Source organism: Artemia franciscana, chromosome 2, assembly GCF_032884065.1.
Source record: "Artemia franciscana chromosome 2, ASM3288406v1, whole genome shotgun sequence".
In the NCBI taxonomy this organism is placed as follows: Eukaryota; Metazoa; Arthropoda; class Branchiopoda; order Anostraca; family Artemiidae; genus Artemia; species Artemia franciscana.
In genome coordinates this window covers 41,550,142-41,573,799 of record NC_088864.1, presented here as the reverse complement: position 1 = coordinate 41,573,799, position 23,658 = coordinate 41,550,142, and the positions used below count along the sequence as shown (strand labels likewise).

General features: G+C 35.0%; 1 protein-coding gene across 3 annotated transcripts in view; it reads right to left on the bottom strand.

The window, feature by feature from the left end:
• The window catches only part of LOC136041734 (artemin-like), a 28,617-nt gene extending 5,714 nt beyond the window's left edge, over positions 1-22,903 (bottom strand). The window contains exons 1-2 of one of the 3 annotated variants that reach the window (XM_065726502.1): positions 22,754-22,903; positions 13,429-13,703 (exon numbers count right to left, since the gene is read on the bottom strand). In XM_065726502.1, the coding sequence (XP_065582574.1) occupies positions 13,429-13,680 (252 nt within the window). In that variant the 5' untranslated portion in view covers positions 13,681-13,703; positions 22,754-22,903. The other 2 variants (XM_065726489.1, XM_065726494.1) reach the window with 2 other exon arrangements.
• Between the last annotated feature and the right edge of the window lie 755 nt (positions 22,904-23,658).

The window sequence follows — 23,658 nt, the reverse complement described above, 5'->3', positions numbered from 1 at the left end:
GAAAGAAAATTGATACGTAAATAAAATGTATTGGCCTAGTACCACAACTTAGAAATGCAAAAAAGTGATTTTAACTGAAATAAACTGAAGTAAACAAAGCAAAAAAACTTCCTGTTACCAATACTTTGCTCTTAAAAACTAAAGGCTCTGCTTCTCCGTTTTTCCTTTTTTTTGTAAGCAAGAAAAATGTTAGAAAAAAGTTTCAATCTTTATACTTTTTGATTTTCGACATTTTTCTACCATGCCTTCATTCTGTTGCAAAAAGAAAATGAAACGAATCCCGTACTTCACGAGGTCCCATTATGGCTAACGGTTTTAAAAAGAAGGCAATAAACTTTGGATCCGACTTAACCCAGCGAAACTTAACATACCAAGTGGATTATTTCCTTAGGATAAGATTACTCTCGATCCCAGTATGCTTCTAAATAAAATCAACTGTTTGATACAACTGTTTTGTATTTTTAAATCTTAAATTCTTTTATTTTTCCTTCCTGAAGATCACCGTCAACTTCTACTGCAAATTAACATTTGTAAAAGGTCTATTACAGCAATTTTTATCTAATAATTATTTTCTTGTTCTCATATTTAATTATTCTCCAGTCTGCTTGTTTTTACTTATAAACAATTATTTTTTTGTTCGTGAATACTTGGATTATATCTGTTTTTCGCAATTAAATTTAGCTGTAAATTTTTTTTAACGTTTATTTACCCGTTTTAATGCTACCCATTTTAAAATATGTTTTTCATATTCACTTTCCCATTGACGTGTTTGCTAATATTTCATTTTTAATAATCGAAAGGATTTTTTCTTAACTTTGAAGTAAGTGTGTTCTGAAAAATTCCAGAACAGGGAGATTCCAGTATTAGATTAACAATTAGGTGAAGTCTTTAACCTGTAAATGATTAATATGTAGTTTTCATTTTTTCTCCCAGTTAAAGGACCTCTGGACCCTTTGGATTTTTTTTTATTGTAGATTTTTTTTTATTTATTGAATAAAATAAATTATTATTGAATTATTGGAATTGAATTATTGGAAGTCAATTCAGTTCAGTTGTAGCCAATTTTGATGCAACATAATTATTGTAATTGAACTAAGCTCGGAAATAAAAAAAAAGACAACTAAGAAATGAGACTTCAAGCTAGCAGAATTCGAATTGTATAAAGAAGCTAACTTAATAGAAAATTGAAAACAAAAAATTGAGAAACAGGAGAGAACTAAAATAAAATACAAAATAATATCAGAACGGTCTCTGAAATTAAACATAAAAGTTAGTTTTTTTTGCGACTCCAGACCATAACTGAATCGTCAAGGTCATACAGGTGTAACTGAACTGTGTGTTTGAATTTACCATTGTTAATATTTTTTCCAGAATGTTTTAATTCAGTTTTACTATTTTGTTCTTTTTTTCTAGTTTGTTGTTGTCTCCCGGTTTTCTCTTTTTGAATCTACAGTTGGTTTTGCGTTTTTTGCGCAAATGACCAGATGCGAAACTTAACCATATGGACCAGCAAACTATTCATAATAATTTGATTTGTCCAATACATTCTACACGATAACCTTTTGCAGGCAAGGAGAATTCTCTGTCCTGCATACTAAAACGGTTAAAGCATTCACACGTTTCCAACCCTTTCTATATGAGCACGAGCATCCCAATACTATTGATTTTTCCTTATTAGATATACACCTGCATTGCAAGTAATGCGTTAAGAGTGTTGCCAGATAATTTTGGGGCTTGTTCATAATGCATTTTGCAGTAATTCAGTCTTTTACTCGGTCTTTATTGGGAATTAAATGTGCTATTAGAGATTAAATAAAAACAAGAGTATCATTAAGGTTAGAATATGGTACACCATCATACATGATAAAAAGTCCTGCTTTTCCTCTTCACTACACAGAATTTAGCACTTATATTAGAGGCAATCTTGAACGAGCATGCCTATGTACATACACTACAATATACTTAAATTGCATTAATAAAATATATCGAAGTTTTATCCTTGAACAAGTAATCTAAACAATTAACGCTTTTGTATAAACAAATTTTATTAACAAAACATATTCACAAGCATTATTAAAACATAGAAAACCCCAATTAAAACGCAATAAACGAAAAAACAAAAAATAAAAAAGCTTATCAAGAATAAATATAAGCAAAAAGAACCATGATTTAAAGAAAGGTGAGAACCCCAGCAATCAATTCCAGAGGGGAGGGCTGGTATTAGAGGAAAATTTAAGCCCTATTAACAGCTATTTCTGGGGGGTTTTAATGAAAATGTCGCATTTCTATTGCTCTACTAGAGATACCTGCAAGAATAAAGACATATTTCGCATTCAGTTATTTCTGAGAGGTTTTTATGAAAACGCCATGTTTTTGAGCCATGAACACGCATATTTACGCAACCGTGACAATATGGGGCTAGCCCACCCTAGCAAGCAATTCCAGCGGGGGTGGCTTGTTATCAGAGGTAAATATGAACCATATTACGAGGTATCTCCCAGAGGTCCTAATGAAAATGCCTAGTTTCTATTGCTCTATTAGATTCTCCTGCATGTTGCATTCCATTAAATTAAATCTTGATAGTAGCAAAATCACATTAAAAAAAATGAAACATACAAACAAAGAAAAAGAGACAAGATTTTTACATTCGGTTATTTCTAAAGGTTTTAATGAAAATGCCACCTTTCTTTGAGCTAAGACTACGCATATTCACGCCAAAGTGACAATGTGTGACTGGCTCACCCCCTAGCAACCAATGCTAGAGGGGGACGGGCTATTATTATAGATAAATTTAAACCATATTAAAAGTTGTTTCTGAAGTCTTTAGTGAAAATGCCTCGTTTCTTGGACTGACTGTTAGATTCAAATCGACCCAACAAAAAAATTCCTTTAACACCTCCCACCTTAACTTCTAGCTGTAGAACATGTTAGTCTAAGCAATTCACGTCACCGTGTCAAAATGTGGCTGGCCCAGCCATCCCTGTGATACATATTATCATTCCTAAGGCATTTTCAGATATTTTCATGATAAATCATGAATTAATGATGAATGATAAATCATGATATGTTTCTGTTAAGAATCATGTATTAAATCCAATGGTCCGTATTTTCACAACCAAACCCTCCGTGATACACCTTGTCAATTCACACCACCGTGCCATACTATCACTGATCGTCTGTTCCTCCTCATCATTCCTCAGACATTTTCCAGATACTCTTATGATAAAATCATGCATTAAATTCAACAGTTCGTGTTTTTGCAAACCAACCCCAACGTGTTAGACTATCTTCTTCACGCCACCATGCCATACTATGACTGACCCTCTGGCACCCTCTAGCCCCCCTCATCATTCTTGAAATTTTCTAGATATTTTCTTGTTAGAAATTATGTATTAAATCCACTGGATGGTTTTCACAAGCCTTTGTCAACGTCATACATAATGTCAATTCACGCTATTGGGCCACATTATAGAAGGCACACGATACCCTCTGAAACCCCTAATCATTCCCAAGACATTTTTCAGGTATTTTTATCATAAAAATCATGCTTTCCAATGTTTCGTGTTTTTGCAAGCCATCCTATACGATACAAAACATTCCAGTTCGCACCACCGTCTAACACTATTACTGACCGTCTGGCGCCCTCTGGCACGATCTCACCGTTCCTAAGAATCCTTCATTCGGAATTCTGGGACAAAATCCCAAACAAACGTCAGAAGCCTGTCAAACGAAACACAAAAAGATTATACAAAATCTCCTTACAGGCCGGCATGGCCGAGTTGGTAGAGCGATTGACTTATCATTAGTTAAGATCCAACAATTCGACTTCCACTGTTACCTGGTGTAGTAGTTAATGATGTCAACACGATCGGGCCAGGGGGCTCAGATCAAGGAGTCAGAAGCAGAGGAGCTTCTTTCCAACAAAAAAATCTGCGAGGTTTGCTTTAGAACTCAGGCTGATGTGAATTCACCAACACAAAAAAAAAAATAAAATAAGAAAATAGATAACAGCCTGGGGGAGGTGTTTTGCAAAAAAATTAATTTTATTTTTATTAATTTGTAGTTTAAGTATATTATATTAATTGTAACGTATCCCAAACCCTGTGATAAAGATTTCGCCTGCCAGATAGAATTCTGCTCTATTATTTTGAAATTCTTAAATCAGAGTCTGCGTTGTGGCTTTTGAAATTAAAAGACAGACTAGAAGAGACATTAAGATACATTGCGTTCATTATTCTGACCCTCTATTTGTGATACAAAACAATCATATTTGATTGTTTCTTCAAATAATATTTTTGATGTTTTTGGATATCTGTGGGTTTATATGTGGATATCTGTGGGTTTATATGTTGATATATACTGTGCATATCAATCATATCTGTGGATATCTTCAATTTTTCCGACATTTCCTCTTCCTTTCAACCACACAAGACATATCCAAAAAATAATGAAGTAAATCAAGTGAATGTAAAAAAAAAAAAAAAAAAAAAAAAATGGAAAATACTAATCTGGCCTTTCCAAATTCATTCGAGTGGTAAAGTGTATTTGAACTAGTTTCAAACCATATTATTAGCAATACCACTGACCAGAATCGTCAATAAAAAATTATTGATGCTGATTCAACGGAACAAGTTTCTTAATATACAAGTAGCTTACTGGCTTCGGGTTGTATGCCAAAAACAAAAGGTGACAATGACACTGCTATTTTAAGGACCAACAAGGTTAATGCTAAAGCGTATGCAGATGATGATATAGTAATTGTTTTTGAAAAATTTGTGAAAAACGAAATAAAAGATAACGCAAGCATAAGCAAAAAAATGCGATATGTAACCATTATATTCATGGTATCTGTAAGTTTGGTAAGCAGTGCAAATTTTTACATATTTGTCGTAATTTCATCTTAGGTATATGTATGTCCGATAAGTTCAGTTTTGATCATGTTGACATTTGTCCTGTCTTAGCTTGTATTGACAAGTCATGTTGATTTGCTCATGTATCACCAGTGGCAGAGGGTAAGTTTAAAATTCAACCTTTTATAGGACGACACTGAAAGCATTTACGACCCCCTCCTCTACTGGGTCGTGTTCCAGTTGGCTTCCAGTCTTATCCCCTGCATATCCAATGCAGAGCAGTATATCCCAGGAATCTATTCCTCAAAAGCCTCTTCCGTCCCAGGTACGTACGCGTGCCCGGTCGACCCAACCCCTCAGATCACGTTACCCAATTCGGACTATCTCCAAACCTTCAATTAGTCACCCCCCCAAACGCACAACCCGTAGGCAAATCCTCTCTGTGCATCTAAGGGTTTGATAACTGGTTTTGGCTTCCCTCTGTCTTTTGCCAAAATAAACCTGACCCCTCCCCTCTCAGACACCCTCCACCCTACTTCCCTTTCCCAGCATCACCTTGCCAAAATAAACCTGACCCCTCCCCTCTCAGACACCCTCCACCCTACTTCCCTTTCCCAGCATCACCTTGCCATACCATTTCACCCTATAAGGAACATTTCCAGTTTGACTTTTTCTCATATCACCAGGAAACCTTTCTCCCATCCCTTACACTTTATTCCCCGTGGGTACCCTACCAATGCGACTCTGGTTTGAGAGTTCCTGCATGTGAAAATTATCCTTTAATAAATAGTCCGCCCCAAAAATCATCCGCACCATCCCACAACCCAAATTTAAAACCCACCCCAAGAATTACTGAAACTCAATGACAGTCACGGTTCCCGAGTCGCCTTAACTTTCCAAAATTTTTAATCACTAACACCAAAAGCCGCAATTTTGAAAAACTTACGGAACTCAAGCTGCTATCAGAATTAAATCAAATTGACGTTAAAGCTGTTACAGAGGTACAGTCTCATGACCAAAGGTCTCTTCCTTTGTCAAATTATTCAGAATTTATTAACTCCGTCCTTTGGATCACTCACTTGGAAAAAAAGGAGGTGGTGTCATGTTTTTTACTATTTGCAACCTTTACCCTAAGATTATTCCTGTTCCTACTTCATCCGAGTATGATGAAATCCTTTGGCTAAGTACTCGCAAAACCAAAATAATGATGCAAAACGCAAATTTCTCCAGCAGTTACAGACCAGCGCTGATTTCGTTATCTTTAAGTACCCAAACACTGGACTTTTTTTGATTGGTGACGCCAACGAACTTAACATGAATTCAATTTGCCCCTCTCTAAAAGTTAAGCAAATAGTTAAAATAGCAACAACTAGGTAAAATACCTCTAGTTATCATTCTAACCAATCTGAATAATTTTTATAGTCCGCTCTCGGATTTCCCTCCGTTGGGGAGTTATCATTTTCCCTCCTCCTGTCCCCCTCTTTTAATTTTAAGCATACATTCTCAGTAATTTATGGCCCTTTCCACCCCCTTCAAGATGCTGGCCTTCTTTCCTTCGGAACTTGGCTGAGTACTGTGGACTGGTCTGATATTTATAATTTGTATCTTTTTGATGAAAAAATCACTACCTTTCACAAAAAACTAAACGATAAATATGTAATTTCTCCCATAATCAACCCATAAAAGTGCTAATTAGAATAAAACTGAATCTTTTCAGAAATGGTAAACTGGATGAAACTAATAAACTAAGAAAGTCGAGGTAAAAAAGTTGCATGGTAGGAGGCTAGACCAGCTTGATTTCAACCTACCTGAATCCACAGAAGTTACTGCTAACAATCTTAACACGTTCCTTGCTTCTATCGTCCAGAGCCTTCCGGTACTGCCTTATCAATTGCCTACTAATGCTCTCCCACCTGCTCTCCCCTCCATTTCTCCGTCTGAGATCGAAAGAAGAATTGGGAAACTACGAAAAACTAGTGTCCGCCCTTTGAATATCCGTTTCCTCTTATTAGTGCTTTCAGTGACTTTCTCTCAAAGCCCTTGTCAGTTATTTTCAATGAGATTACTGAGTCGAGCCAGTATCCACAAATTTGGAAACATTGTTTCATAACCCCTAGAAATACAAAGACGGAAAACCTAGTTTTGAAGGTGGTCGTCCTATTTCACTCACTCCTATATTTTCTAAACTACATGAAGAAATCCTTGCAGATTGGCTAAAGGAGAAGATCCTACCTTTAACTGACCTGAGAAATTTCGGGAACATGAAATCCACTTCTACTTCCCATTACCTTGTTTTTCTTATTGACTCAATCGGGAAAATTCTCGAAAAATGTAATTGTTGGCTAAATTTAATTTCCATTAACCTTCAAAAAGCATTTGACCTAGCTAACCGCAATATTTTAGTTGAGACTTGTAACTGATTTCAATATTGATTCTCTTCTGGTCAAATTGGTTTCCTCCTTTTTGTCAAATAGATCACACGTAGTCTAATATCAGAATCATTATTCCAGAGCTCTCCCTGTCCATAATGGAGTACCCCAAGGTACTCTCCTATGTCCCCTCATTTTTTTTGTTATGATAAATAGCCTTACTAAGAAATTTCCCAACAGATAGAAATTTGTGGATGACCTAACGGTTGTTAAAATCTGCTACTGAAACTTAGTAAGCAACCGTATGAGTATCCTCAATGATATTGCAGATTACACCTCGGTCTTAGACATGTGTAACCACTCTAAATCTATGATAATGCCAATATGTTTCCTTAAGACTTCACCTCTTTTCCTCAACCCATTCCCCCCATATATGTGTTTCTTCCCTTAAATTACTTTGGGTTACAATTTCCTCTAATTTAAAGTGGGATATCCACGTTAAAGATATTGTCCATAAATCAAATGCGTCTATGTTTCTTCTTATGCTATTGAATAAAATTGACGTCCCCCCTTCCAATTCTTTAAGGATCTTTACTTCCTTAGTCCGCACGCATCTTGAAAATGCTTGTCCAGTTTGGCATCCTGGCATCTCCCGTGATGAATAAATAAAAATTGAATCCATTCAAAAAAGAGCCCTGAAAATAATTTTTAAAGAAGCTAAGGTACCATACTCGCTCCTTCTAAAACAGGTCGAGTTGCAAACTCTTCAGTATAGGAGAGGAACGTTGCACTTCTGTTTTGCAAAAAAATCAAATAATAATAAACCTTGGCACGGAAAACATTTTACCCAAAATACACTCCCCATCCAGATACCACTTGCCACGTAATGTTTCTGAACCCATCCCGATTTTGTCCCCCATCCGTTTCTTAACCCTCAGTTATGAAAAAACCTTTGTCCCCTTCATTACTGATAAAATAAACCACTAATTTGAATTTTTTTCTTTGGTACTGGTGATACCCAAGTTGTATCTTCGTTTGATTCTTTTGTTCCCTCCCCCTTATTTATGTTCTCTTCTAGACCTTTTTAACGCTAATCTAATCTCACTCTTTCTTAGTTTTGTTTTAGTTGTTACATTTTTAACTTTTTAACAAATTGCCGCTAATTAAGTCCAAATTTCTTAGTATCTTTCTTTCTTAGTAATTAGATACTAAAGGAATTTAGATACTAAATTTCTTAGTATCTTAGAAAGATACTAAGAAATTTGGACTTAATTAGTGGTGAAACAGTTTTGGAATACGGTGTAATTATGAATTTAGTTAGGTTGTGCAACATGTTCTCTTATTTTTTTCAATTCAGAGGGGGGTTTTTCAAACAAGTAAATGGTTTATCCATGGGGGCCCCTTTAAGTCCTTTATTAGCAAAATGTTTTGTAGAAAATATTGAAACATGTTTTTTAAAACATAAATTTTGGGGGAGATATTATGGGGTGGAGGAATTAAAGTTTTTTTTTAGAACATCTTAATTTTTGGGGAGGTGATTTAAAATTTACAATAGAATTAGAAGAGAATAGTAAACTTCCTTTTCTGGATGTTCTTCTTTTAAAAAAATGAAAATAGTCTGAATTTTAAGATTCACAGAAAACCTATTAACAATAACAGATTTTGTCGTTTTTCTCAGGTCATGCTCGCCAAGTAAAAATTGGTTTAATCATATCCTTAACTGACCGCATTTTTAGAATTTGCTCTCCAAAATTCATTGAGGAGGATTTATTGTTGTTAAAAGAGATTTTAATAAGTAACCATTATCCGGGTTGGTTAATTGACCAGACTTTTTCGAAAAGAAGGAAACAATTTCTAGAATTTTCTGACGATATTCTGGAAACAACAGAAAAGAAAGATATTTTTTGTTCTCTATCATATGTTCCAGGGTTGAGCGAAAACTTAAAAGAATTTTACAAAATAATGGCTTAAAGGTAGCTTTAAGAGGTAGTAATACTTTGGCTAGTTTTTTAAATTCTGGAAAGGATCGAACTTCCGTAGAGCAACAAAGTGGGATTTATAAAATCCCATGTACCTGTGGAAGCTCTTATATGGGACGTACTAACCAGAATTTAAAAATGAGATTGCTACAACATCATAATTCTATTTCATCGTCTTTAAAGCAAAATACCAAACCTGAAGATTTCACGTCGGCCCTTTCGGAACATATCTATAATTATCCAAATTATTTTATTTGGTTTGAAAATGTTTCTTTGATTTCTAGAGACCAAGGTTTAAAGCAAATTTTCAGGGAAACAATCGACATTAAAAACAATTTTATTCAAGAACAATTCCATAAACAGAGATACAGGTGAATTTGGATTGAACTCAATTTATGATAATTTACTGAGGTCAAATAAAGTAAATATCACATCACCTAAGAGCTATGACCTCTGTCCACGTAATAGTGTCGGATACATCTAATGAACCAGAACCGAAAAGGTCAAAGAGATTTGCATCGGCTGTTGCATTGAAAAAATAAGAGCAATAAAGTATATGTAATTAGTTTATTAGGTATAAATTTTGTTTATTTTTATTCATGTCTTTTAGTTTTACTGCTGATGATGAACACTGTATATGTGTTCGAAATATTCAGTTATATAATTTTATATCTGTTCACTGTCAATTAAAAGGTTTCATCCCTATTTTGAACTGTTTTAGTTATGTCATGGAAAGGCAGTGTGGTCTTCGAAGTTATCTAGAATGTATTGATAGCATTGATTATATAGGCATAATGACTACTCTTAAAAATTTATTAGAATTTCAGATGACTATAGTCGCAGCGGAGCTACTAATATGTTTTGGCATGAAGATAAAACTCAATCCGTTGATTCCTTCAAAGCAGAAAATGAGTTTGAAAGCAATTTTACACCTGCTGCAGCAGGTGGTCGAACCATTACAATAATAGGAAATAACGCTTTTAGTAATGGTTTATTGGAAAGATTAAATAAAACTAAAGAAAGTCACATGGTTAGCATGTATTTTCCATTACCACGATTATTTGGATTTTGTCAAAATATTAATCATGTTTATAGAGGCGTTACACATCAAATTATATTAAAAAGAAATGATTTTTCCTATATGATTATAAAATCTTGAGCTCAAAATTTTATAGTAGATGTAATGCATTTATCAGATTTTACCAGTATTACATGCCATTTTATCCATAGCGACTCAATTAGACGCTGGATTAACGAAGAAGGCGGAACAATTAAAGGCTGGACTAGGAAAGGGCAGCTCATTTGAATTAAGATGGGAAGCGTGTAATACTTTTAAAAGTGATAATAAAACTGATAAAGAATTAACATGGAGGGTAGTCAGTGAACACTACGATACAACTAAAATTGTGGTTGTCTTGCAGAAGTCTGAAAAAGATAACAGTTATACGCAAAACATTATGGTATTTGACCATTTGAACACTGATAGGATTAAAGTGAGAGTAAATGGACATAAATATCCATAAGAAGATTTGAAATGTGATTTCAGTAATGCTGCTGAAGATTATTCTAACGCTTATCAACGACTTTTACAGTTAGGATATAAACATAAAATATTGGTAATGGAACAATTGTAAGTTACAATGATTTTAAAACAATATATCCTTTATTTTGTTTTGATGTTTCAAAGCATGAATCGAATATTTATCGAAGCATATCAACGGGTGATATAGAAATAAGACTTTTATTAGGTCAAGTTCCTGCTAATCCATATAACTTTTACTGCGTTATATTTTCAGAAAGAAAAAAATCATGGGGATTATTGAAAGTAAATTCTATGTTTATAGATAAATCATTTTCGATTTGGAAATTCGGTTAATTAAATTATTTATTAATAAACGGAGAAACATTTAAGCGAAATGAAAGTGAAAAATAAATATAATCGAACTATTAGGAAAGAAGATTTAGACATTGAAATGGGATACACTATTACAGGAATGAAACGTGTTACAACCAAATACGGAAAGAAAGTCTATATCATTATTTATTTTAAAGGTAAAATGGTTGATCCATTTGCACATAAGCGTTTTGATTCTAAAACAGCCAACTCTGAAAAGAAATTTAAAACATTAGATAAAGGTATGATTTTAAAAGTTATTGAAAGAAAAATAAAGAAAAAATAAATTATTTAGATTTTGAATCGAACTATCCACTAAATATTAAATTATTATTATTTTATCAGTAGTATAGAAAACAGAGAATATAATTAAACTCTTATTTCACAAGGCCTGTTTTGATCTTAAGCCTCAGGATGAGAAATTGTAAAAATATCGGAAATTTTTATTTAAAATGGTGTGAACTCAATTAAAAATGGGGTAAATCGACGGGGTGATCTAGTCGGGGTCTAGAACCGTGTTGACATTGTGAAAAGTATAAGCATGAGACCAAATTTGATTTTCAAGGAACTTTTTTCATTTTGAATGTAGGGATGGAAAATGTTAAAAATGTGCAATAATTGATGTTAATATGACGTAAAATTGACTAAAAATAATGTAAATTAATGGAGTGATCTAGGTGAGGCAGAATCGGCAACTACTGTACTACTCGTAAATCAAGATACATTAGTTTCTTGAAGAACTAATCCGCATTCAACAGGTTTCACGAACAAAAATCAGCATGCATTACGTTTCACGAAGAAAACGAAACTGACATACAACAAGTTTCACGAAGAAAAACCAACCTGCAAGAAGTTTCCTGAAGAGAAATCAAAATACATTATGTTTCACGAACAATAAACCAGCATGGAACAAGTTCCAAAAGCAAAACGGGTTTCGCGAGGAGAAAAATCCATGTGCAAGTTTCAAGAAGAGAAAACTCAACAGGAAATAAGTTTCGTGAAGACGAAATAAAAATATAACAAGTTTCTCGAAGACATAAATCAAGACAAATTAAGTTTCTGGAAGAAAGAATCCACATGCATCATGTTTCACGGACAAAAATCAATATGTACCGTGGTTCACGAAGGAAGAAAAACATGCAAAAAGTTTCACAAAGAAAAATCAACATGCAAAAAGTTCCACGAAGAAAAAAATCTACCTACGTGGGCCACGCTGGCGTCAATTGCTAGGAGTTTGCTAGGAGTAATCAGAAGAAAACGCTATTGGAAATTTTCCTTTAAGATTAAATGATCAATTCTAGTGTAAACGTTATTTTTGTAGAAAAATGTCTGAAAATACTTTAGGTGTGATAATGCATGCCAGGAGGTGCCATATGGCAGCCATTGTTTCCATACTGGTATCAATTGCTAGGACTCATCAGAAGAAACGCTGTTGAGTATTTTCTTTAGGTTTAAATGATTGTCTCTTATATAAATGGTTATTTTTGTAAGAAAATGTCTGAAAATACTTTAGGCGTGATAATGCACATGTCGGAAAAAAAAATTGAATAACCCTTAGGCATGATAATATGTGGCACATTGTCCTAGTGTGGCACGGTGACATGAACTGACATGGTGCAGCACGTTGAGGATGGCTTCCAAAATATGAAACAATGGTTTTAAGTATGATTTTTATGAAGAAAATATCTGGAAAATGTCTTAGAAATGATGAAAGGTTCCAGAAGATGCCCTGTGCCTTTCATGATGTGGCAAAGTTGCCTGAAATTGCATGATGTATCACGCTGAGGGTGGCTTGTGAAAACAATATCCAGTGGATTTAATGTATGATTTTTAACAGGAAAATATCTTTAAAATATCTTAGGAATGATAAGGAGGTGCTAGAGGGTCAGTCATAGTATGGCACAGTGGCGTGAATTGAGATAGTGTAACAAGTTGAAGATGGCTTGTGAAAACATGATCCATTAGGTCTCTATTACGTAACAAGCACCTGCATCTCTACAAAAAAACATTCAATATTACATAAAAACTAAAAATTAAATCCCTATCACATAGCAACCAAAAGTAAACCCTCCCTATTACGTAACATGCACCGTACCTCGAGGAAAACATTCCCTTTATCGCAAGTATACAGTACCGTCACAGGTGCACTATATATTGCGCAAGGATAACGTCTTGAGGGGCCGTAGCTCCAGGTTTACCCCCCTATCTGTCGGTTTAAAAGCCTTTTGCTGTCACTACTGAAGGGAGGCTTCTTAGTTGTTTAATTATCTTTTTTTTTTTTTGTTTAAGTATTGTTACGGTTGATCAGTTCAGCTATAGATATCATTGTAGCTCACCATTGCTTGTGAAGAATGTGAAAGATGTAATTCCAAGTGCATATGATTATTCAAAAGATTCTCCATTTCACTGCTGAAGTTATGCCTGGCAGGGCATTCCATTTTAACTTCCAGATTTCCAAAATTTCGCTTTGAGCCCTGTTCACTGCCACTCCTACTTTCTCTGGCTGAAGCTTCTTCTGAAATATCCTTAATCTTCCCATGGGGTGTCACAGTCTCTTCAAATTTTTTCTGGATTTTGGCACCCTCCATTTAATGATCTTCTTTTTGAATTTCTGAAAGGTAAAGGCAAATTCTAAAAAAAAACTGAGAAAGCACAAGCATTTATATCATAGGCAGCGTAATATACGCTGCCTAAGTAAAGAGTAATTTACAAAGGTCGATTGGATGTAGCAACACGTGTTGCAGGTATTTCTGCTGTGAGAACAACATAACGACATCTAATTTTAAGAATCTAGATCCTAACCTTTAGACCATTCCTATTCGGCGTTTATAAGAAAATGATTTCTTATTCTAGTTGGGAGTTAAGACATAAGTCTTAACCGAATAGAAAGTTGATAGAATTCTGCGCATATAATATTGTTATAAATATACTAGAGAATCTCAAGATTAATGTGTAAAATTGCAGTTTCTCATAGATTCCTTCAGAGCACTTTCAACTTCAAAAGTTATGATTAATAACGTGTGATTAGCTTTTTGACTGAAAAAGTCCTTACAATGAACTGTTGTTAGAGTAGCATACTGTTATCGACAAAATACACGCCTAAATGAGACGTGTACCTTCTGGTCATGATTAATAATGATTAAGCAAAGAAAAACGCAACGAAGTCCCGTCTCATATCACCATTAATTATAATCAGTGAACATGTAGTGCATCCTATGTCCGCTTCAAACAATTTTTCTATTCAGAAATTTCAGTTATATTGGTGGCTTTTAACATGATGCAACTTTCACATTCACATATAAAGTGTAAATATTTTCAACTTATTAAAGAATTAATCCCAAATACTGCCGTGTGCATTGATGTATAACTTGGTGGTGGGCTTAGAACTAACTCACTAAAGAGAAAGCTAAAGAAATACAAATAAGAGAAAGTATATACTTTCTTAACAGAAAGCAAAACCAGGTGAGTAGTATGGTGACCTCAAAACAAATTTACCTGTCCGCCGTGGTTTCTCGACAACTAAAATGGCATATTAAGGCTACTAAATATTATTCAATTTTGTTTTGTGTTATAGCCCTTACTTGCTTATTTGCCATGCCGAAGTTTGCGATCTAGGGGCTACTTATACCGCTTCATTTCCTTGACATAGATTTGTTAAGAGAAAACAAACGGGTAATAAAAATACCAGAAAACATTTGCTTTTGTCTTTTTTAAACAAAAGGAAAAGCAAACAGCAGGGGAAAGAGATAACTCGTTCTGGTTTTCTGTAGTTTTTTTTTTTTAAAGAAACCTGCTCTTTACGCTAAATTTTGACTTTTGTCGCAATTTTTTAAAGAAAGCTTGCTCAAACACAAGGTCCGTTTAATTTGAATGAGATGTATTTTAACAATCTTAAAGACTTTAGCGTCAAGAGCGAGGATTGAGCAAGGGGCAGCCCGCCTCATATGGGGAATAATTTTTATTTGTTTTCAGTTTTAAATGTTATTCCTTACTTTTGTTAAAAAAACAGTTTTTATTTAAAAATAAATAAAACATGTTTTTTCAACTGCATATTAGGCGTAACATTAAAACTTATAAACAAATTATTTTCATATAGGAGGGGGCTGCCCCTTCCTCAGTCCCTCGGTCTTTATGCTAAAGTTTTGCTCTTCGCTCTAATAAAATTACACTATAAATCAACTCTTTAAGAACTACTGTTTAAGCACCAAGGTCCTTTAACTGGAATAAGCATTTTGCTCGTTTTTTGAGCACTATAAAAATTCCGCATGGAAACAAATTGACAAAAAGTTTTTTTGTGGCGTTAAAACTTATGCGTACCAAGTGAGGGATTCAGGAGAGGCGTTCCTTTCATGTACGGAGTGATTTTTGTTCGTTTTCAGTTTTAATGTTGCTCTTTATTTTCGGATTGCATACCGTTTTTCAAATCATGCCCATATCTAACCAAGTTTCTATGTAGGCTAAACGAACTAAAAAAAAACCGAAACAAACAAATAAATAATACAGATCCTTGATCTTGCTTCTCGAAAAAAGAGAAATTCCATATTTGTCTAGATTGGAGCTTCAAACTTCAACAATAGGGTTCTCTAATTCATCAATACATTCTATACATATGTACAAACACACTGAACATTAGTACATAAATATGAATTTTACATTAGTATATAAATATGAGAAATGCTACTTTTAAAATCCCTGAAAGCAAAGCTCCTGGTAGCACCTGCCAGCCTGTCCACCTGATGTCCCGCCTCACCTTTTCCACCTCTCTGCCAGTAGGCATACGGATACAATTTTTTATGCTATATAGAAAGATCGTCGCAATGGTAGGGCCACATTACCCCCTCTTCATCACCAACAAAAATATTTTGGACCAAAATTATTTGTGGGATTCAAGAGACATTAGATATCAATTTAACAACCACACCCTTGTTCGAAACCTATTCTATATTTATCTGAAGGATTGATGAGATTCAGGAAAATTGGTTATCAAAATGCACACTTTGGGGCATTTGGCATCCCACCCTTCTGCGCAATGACCCACCATCCCTCCTTCATAATACATGTGCACTTATACAGGCTTATGAAATACGAGGCAAATCAGCTTAAAAAATGAAACTTTAAAATAAATAGTAGAAGTATTTTCCTGCAATAATTAAGAAGGCTTCATCCCGCAACACCCTTATTCAGGCATAGTCTAAATGAAGGGAGATGAGATTAGTTCCTACCTCCGCTCCATTGTATATTTATCTGAAGGCTTATGCAGTTTGACAAGTTGATCAGTGAATGCGCTCTTTTTAGACATCTACCCCACCCCTCACCTATACAATGACCCACCGTGCCTCCTTCACAATAGCTGATGCGCAATTATACATCACTGAATATAATTTCACAAAAAATCAAGTGAATGAACATAGTAAATAGAATAAATGTTTATTAACCATTTATCTTGTGTGGACTACATGACTTTTCAGGAATGAATGTGGCCCTGCATGGCGTCACATCCTCTGCACCTGGGATGTTCAGCACATAGGTTTTGCTACTTTTAAATCAATTGGATACCTTAAAATTTTCAATGGATAGCAACTTGTTCCTCTTTGGGCCAAAATCGTAGTTTGGCGCCATAAAATGACGAAAATGCCACTTCCGTGGCAAAATCTCGTTGGCTGCTTAGAGGGCACTATAACTCTTAATTTTCATTCAATGGAGCCCTCTTCGAATCTTCTAAGACCATTGTTTCAATACGATCAGCCCCGCGAATAAAGACAAACAAATATAAACCCTCCTGTCATGATCTTTCTCCCCAAAAAAAAAATGGTAAGAATTGGCCTGAGTTGCTCATTACTTACAGTTCATTTCCACAAAATATTTAAAAACAAAATAAACTGGATCAGTCTGGGGTTGAACAGTCAGAAAGTGACTAGAGGTCTCCTATGCTCTCACTATATTTATTTCTATTTACAGGGCACTGTTTAAGTTGCTGATCTCGAATTTGGTAGCGTCAAGTCCTATCCTCATTTATGGGGACCACCTTGAGGGACTTTGCCTTAGGGAGCGCAAAGATTATTGGAGAGAACAGAATCAAATGGAGAAATAAAAGTCCCTTAAGACTTGGATTATGCTGATTATTTGAGTGTCCTAGATGAAAATATTAGCAAAATGAAGCAATTTTCGGAGGCTTTGGGAGTCCAGAGAGCAAGAATTAGGTTTCAAAATTAATGTTAAGAAGACCAAGCTGCTGAACAAGTTGAAGGTGAAGAGGTAATGTTTGGTAACGAAAAGATCGATTAATTAGAGAAGTTCACTTACGATTAATTAGAGATAGTATTATTAGTAAATACGGTGTGTGCAGCGAAGACCTTAGAAGTATTAACTTCAAAATTTTTAATATTGGAAGCTAGAGTGATTACAGTAGTCGAGTAAGGCTCTAAAGCGTGGGTGCTCCAAAAGACAGGGGAGGATTTGTTAGATGTTTTCCAGAGAATTGTCTACGGATTGTTTTGCGTACTATTTCAAACAGTAGGATGTACGATAAAAGTGGTTCAATCCCACTTTCTATGGCTACAATGAGAGAAAGGCTAGGATGGCTAGGACACGCTCTGCGGTTGAATGATGATAGATTGTCGAGACACCTTGTCCTTACCTGTCCGTACCAATCAACCATGGCCAAACCAAAAAGAGGTGTCCTCAAATGTGTTGGGAGGAGTTCGTTAAGAAACATTTAAGGGAAACAGGGGTAAAATTCTAATTAAGTGACTTTTTGCTATCTCAGAAAGGGGTTAGGCTAGGAAAATACGTTCTAGTTAATTGACTTCTTGCTATCAAACAGTTCGTGGTAACGAACTGTAGTAAGAAGCGACCCGGCTCAATGGTGAACGAAACTCTAAAAATCGGATAAAAATTTTGATGCTAAAAGTTACATCAAAAGAATCAGATTTTCATGCTGATTTTAAATATATAAGTTTCATCAAATTTAGTCTTTGTCATCAAAAGTTACGAGCCTGAGAGAATACCCTATTTTGGAAAATAGGGGGAAACACCCGCTAAAAGTCATAGAATCTTAACGAAAATCACACCATTGCATTCAGCGTATCAGAGAACCCTACAGCAAAAATTTCAAGTTCTTATCTACAAAAATGTGGAATTTCGTATTTTTTGCCAGAAGACAGATCACGGGTGCGTGTTTATTTGTTTTTTTTTTTTTTTTCCCCAGGAACCATCGTATCGACTGAGTGGTCCTAGAATGTCGCAAGAGGGCTCGTTATAACGGAAATAAAAAGTTCTTGTTCCCTTCTTAAGTGACCAAAAAATTGGAGGGCACCTAGGCCCCCTCCCACGCTCATTTTTTTCCCAAAGTGAACGGATAAAAATTTTGAGATAGCCATTTTGTTCCGCATTGTCGAAAACCATAATAACTAGGTCTTTGGGGTTGACTTACTCTCCCACAGTCCCTGGGGGAGGGGCTGCAAGTTACAAACTTTGACCAGTTTCGACTACTATTGAGCCGGGTCGCTCCTTACAACAGTTCGTTAACATGAACTGTTTGATAAACAATTAAAACAGAACTTCTAGTTCCGTTTAGAATTAAAACGGAACTTAAAACGAAAGTGAAAACATTTTTTCCAGGAGAAATCAACGGGAATCAAGAGGTGAAAAAATAATAGTCTTACGCTTGAATAAGCTTTGCAGTCATGACAAATTATAACAAGTAAGTCAAACACTGACATAGCACCTATCACTTTGACATACTTATCTGGAATACTTATACAAGGATATGGGCCTCCCCAAAGCTTTTCCATCGGGTCAGTCAAAGCTTGTTATGATCTATGAAACTCAGGGTTCTGACAATCTAGAAAAATCTGAAATATTAACCTTAGTGTAGAAATTTAGCCATGGCATCCTCCCCCCTTCGGATGTTCTTCTTCTAGAGCTTCATCTATTCGAATTTTTAGTCGGCTAAGTATCATCATGCTACGTAATTTGACTTGGAAATTACTAGATGAAGATTTTTAATTTTAACACGATTTCTAAGTGCTATACATCTTATTGTCCTAAAACGATCCCTACAGTCTTCAATTGCAAGGCTAGTCGTCTTACTAACATGTGAACAGTTTTTGTCTTAATGGGTATTTAAGACCAAATACCGTCATGATTATAATCTAATTATAGCACTAACAACATTATAGCATTCTATTGCTGTTGCTATTTTTCTTGCCTTTGCGAAAACAGTATATTTTAAAATAAAAATCTGCCCTTATTTATGCTAGCCTGTGCAATACAGTTCTCCAATGAAATGTCAAACCTTTACCTCACCTGAGATCTTGTTTATCTATAAATAAAAAAAACAAGTTTTTTTAACTGAAAGTAAGGAGCGACATCAAAACTTAAAACGACCAGAAATTACTTCGTATATGAAAGAGGCTGCTTCCTCATCAACGCCTCGCTCTTTACGCTAAAGTTTGACTCTTTCTCTCAATTCTTCTTTTTAAAACAGTAAAAAACTTTAGCGTAAAGAGCGGGGCGTTGATGAGGAAGCAGCCTCTTTCATATACGAAGTAATTTCTGGTCGTTTTAAGTTTTGATGTCGCTCCTTACTTTCAGTTAAAAAAACTTGTTTTTTTTATTTAATTTCTGGACGTTTTTGAATCAATGCATGTTTTGATTTTGGCTCTCCGCAGAGGAATAATTAAAACAAAATTTGCATTTTTTTTTTTTGGCTAAATGGCTTTCTCATAATTTTGATCGAATGATTTTGAGAAAAAAAGAGCGGGGGAGGAAGCCTAGTTGCCCTCCGATTTTTTGGTTAATTAAAAGGGCAACTAGAATTTTTAATTTTTTACGAATATTTTTATTAGTAAAAGATTTACGTAACTTATAAATTAGCTTACGTAAAGAACTTTTGTATTCTCATATTTTTATTACACATATGAGGGGGTTCGCCCCCTTGTCAGATCCTCGCTCTTTACACTAAAGCTTAAATTTTGTCCCAATTCATTAAGAATGACCCCAGAATCACAAAAGCCGTAGAATAAATAGTTGAAATTACTAAAAATACTTTAGCGTAAAGAGCGAGGTATTAGGAGGAGGTGAGCCCCTCAAATTACTTCCTCCTTATTACTCAATTACTGCTCCTTACTTCCAGCTGAAAGAACTTTTTCATATTTATTTTTTCATTGTTTTTTTTTAAATAATGCTAGTAAATCCTGCGCTCCCTTCATGGAGATTTTCTTCCCCCATGACAAACTATCGATGGAAAGTTCCCCCAGCATATCCCCCTCTTCTCACCCCTTCCCTAACCAAAAAAAATCCTCCTGAAAACGCCTGTACACTTCCCAATAACCATTACTATATGTAAGCACTGGTCAAAGTTTGTAACTTGTTGCCCCTCCCACGGGGACTGTGGGGGAGTAAGTCGTCCCCAAAGACATAGTTATAAGGTTTTTCGACTACGCTGAATAAAATGGCTATCTCAGAATTTTGATCTGTTGACTTTGGTAAAATAATTAGCGTGGGAGGGGGCCTAGGTGCCCTCCAATTTTTTTGGTCACTTAAAAAGGGCACTAGAACTTTTCATTTCTGTTAGAATGAGCCCTCTTGCAACATTCTAGGACAACTGGGTCGATACGATCACCCCTGGGGAAAAAAAAAAAAAAAAACAAAAAAACAAAAAAACAAATAAACACGCATCCGTGATCTGCCTTCTGGCAAAAAATACAAAATTCCACATTTTTGTAGATAGGAGCTTGAAACTTCTACAGTAGGGTTCTCTGATACGCTGAATCTGATGGTGTAATTTTCGTCGAGATTCAATAACTTCTAGGGGGCGTTTCCCCCTATTTTCTAAAATAACGCAAATTTTCTCAGGCTCGTAACTTTTGATGGGTAAGACTAAACTTGATGAAACTTATATATTTAAAATCAGCATTAAAATGCGATTCTTTTGATGTATGTATTGGTATCAAAATTCCATTTTTTAGAGTTTTGGTTACTATTGAGCCGGGTCGCTCCTTACTACAGTTCGTTACCACGAACTGTTTGATTAAATGAAAAAAACTAGTTTTTTAAACTAAAAGTAAGGAGCGATATTAAAACTTAAAACGAACAGAAATTGCTCCGTATATGAAATGGGTTGTCCCCTCCGCAATCCCTCGCTCTTTACGCTAAAGTTTTTAATTGTTTTAAAAAGTAGAATTTATTTTACGGTCTTTCTGATTCAGGGTCATTCTTAAAGAACTGGGACAAAACTTAAGATTTAAGAGTAAAGAGCGAGGTATTAATGAGGGGACAAACCCCCTCATATAATAAAAAAATATATCCCCCTCAGATAATAAAAATATAAGAATATAAAAGTTTGTTACGTAAGTTAATTCTTAAGTTACGTATGTTTTTGGTAAAATTCTAGTTAATTGACTTCTTGCTATCTCGGAAAGAGTTTAGGTTAGGAAAATGAAACTTTCAGGGATGAGTTTACAGGCTAAAGTATGTCCCGGGAAGGTATTTTAAAGTACCCACCTCCACTCCTTCTCCCTCTAGAGGGCCCTGAAATTTGCCTACATGACAGGTCTATAACTATTGAAATTTTTACAAAACAACATTTTACCTTAATTTTCAGTTACTTGTTGCTTTTTCTGTGCCTTTAGTTCTGAAAATGCAATTCCTGTTATTGGAGTAGAATTTTGAGCCATATCAATGTTTTTTTTCAAAATTTAGGAAATGTATTTTGCATATCTTGAAAACCTCATAAAATGGAATTGAGCAAAGTTATGAAGCTGAAAACAATTTTGTTGTACCTCAATTAAGCAGAAGATCTATTTTGCAAGGTTTCACTTTTATAACACAGATATTTTTAAAGATCATCAAAGGTCAGGGCCCTCTAGAGGGAGAAGGAGTGGGGGTAGTTGCTTCAAAATACCTTCTCGGGACATACTTTAGTCTGAAGATTCATCCCTGGAAGTTGTTTTTTACTAATAAAATCGTTCGTTAAAAATTAGAAGTTCTAGTTGCCTTTTTAAGTAACCGAAAAATTGGAGGGCAAGTACGTCTCCTTCCCCACCCCTTATTTCTCAAAATCGTTTGATCTAAACAAAGAGAAAGTCATTTAGCCAAAAAAAGAATTAATATGCAAATTTCATTTTAATAATTTATGTGCGGAGAGCCAAAATCAAACATGCATTAATTCAAAAACGTTCAGAAATTAAATAAAAAAAACTAGTTTTTTAACTGAAAGTAAGGAGCGATATTAAAACTTAAAACGAACAGAAATTACTCCGTATATAAAATGGGTTGTCCCCTCCACAATCACTCATTCTTTACGCTAAGGTTTGACTCTTTGCCACAATTCTACTTTTTAAAACAATTAAAAACTTTAGCGTAAAGAGCGAGGTGTTGAGGAGGGGACAACCCTCTCTGAAAAGAAACAACATACTTCCACAACCTGTATCAGCTTAAAAAAAAACTATCTCGGAATCTAGGTAGGGAAGTCGTGGAGGAGTGAAGTCGGCTAAAATCGTAGTTCTTCAGCGGCTTCTTTGAAAATCAGCTTGATGAGCTTGGTTAATTCTGTTTTCTGCATAATTTGTCAATTCAGCTTACTATACTAAACGTTTATCTAAACATTTCTGAAAGAAAAACACTTACATGTTATTTTTAGGAAAATCCTTCTTTTACCTGTTCTGCCAACTCACTACAAAACTCTCAGCATAAAATCGTATATAAAACGTTGACTGACAAACAATGTATCTCAAGGCAAATTGCATCAAACATTAAAGAAATTATGGTCGTAACTGGAAATTTCGCCATGTGTTACTTATGTGACAAATGCAAATTTTTACATATTTTGTTAACTTCTTCACTATTATCAGGGTTTAGACTCTTTAGGCTTTACCACTTCCTTTTGTTTACAGGTTAAAGCAGGATGAGTAGAATGAAAAGCGAAAACCAGGTCGTCCCCAAATTGGGTGGGAGAATGTCGTAAGGAAAGATTTAAAGAAAATGGGAACTTCCTTGAAGGGTTTAAAGATGGAGGCTTTAAACGGGTTGGTATGGGCGAGGACTATGCCCAGCTGTGTTGGCATCAATTGGCTTGGTGATGGAGTGAGCTGTTAGTAGTAGTAGTTAGGTTGCAAACAGTTTTTAGTTGCTCAGCCACATGGATTTACGAAAAGGATTTGGCTATCGTTCCTTACCACAATCGTTTGACGGGTTATTTATTTATACCAAAGATGATTAAGACATCTGAAGCACTAATAAAGCCATAGAAAGTAAGAATTATTGAGGGGGGGGGCTCTTAGACACAGAAAAAACTTAAAAATCAAAGTACAAATATGGTTGATAATTTGTAACTCGGTGAAAATCATCTAGAAAAATGATCCGAAATTTAATAAATGTTCCATTATAACTGGAATGACAAGGAGGCAGTAAGGGTTTGAGGGATTAGACAATCAGTTTATTAGTCTGAACTTTGTTTGTCAATGTTTTTATACCCTCTTTGGACTCATCAATTGTCGCGTAAGATGCACATATCACTTGAATTCTTAAAACAGAAATAGTTTTAACCCCGTTCTCCATTTCGA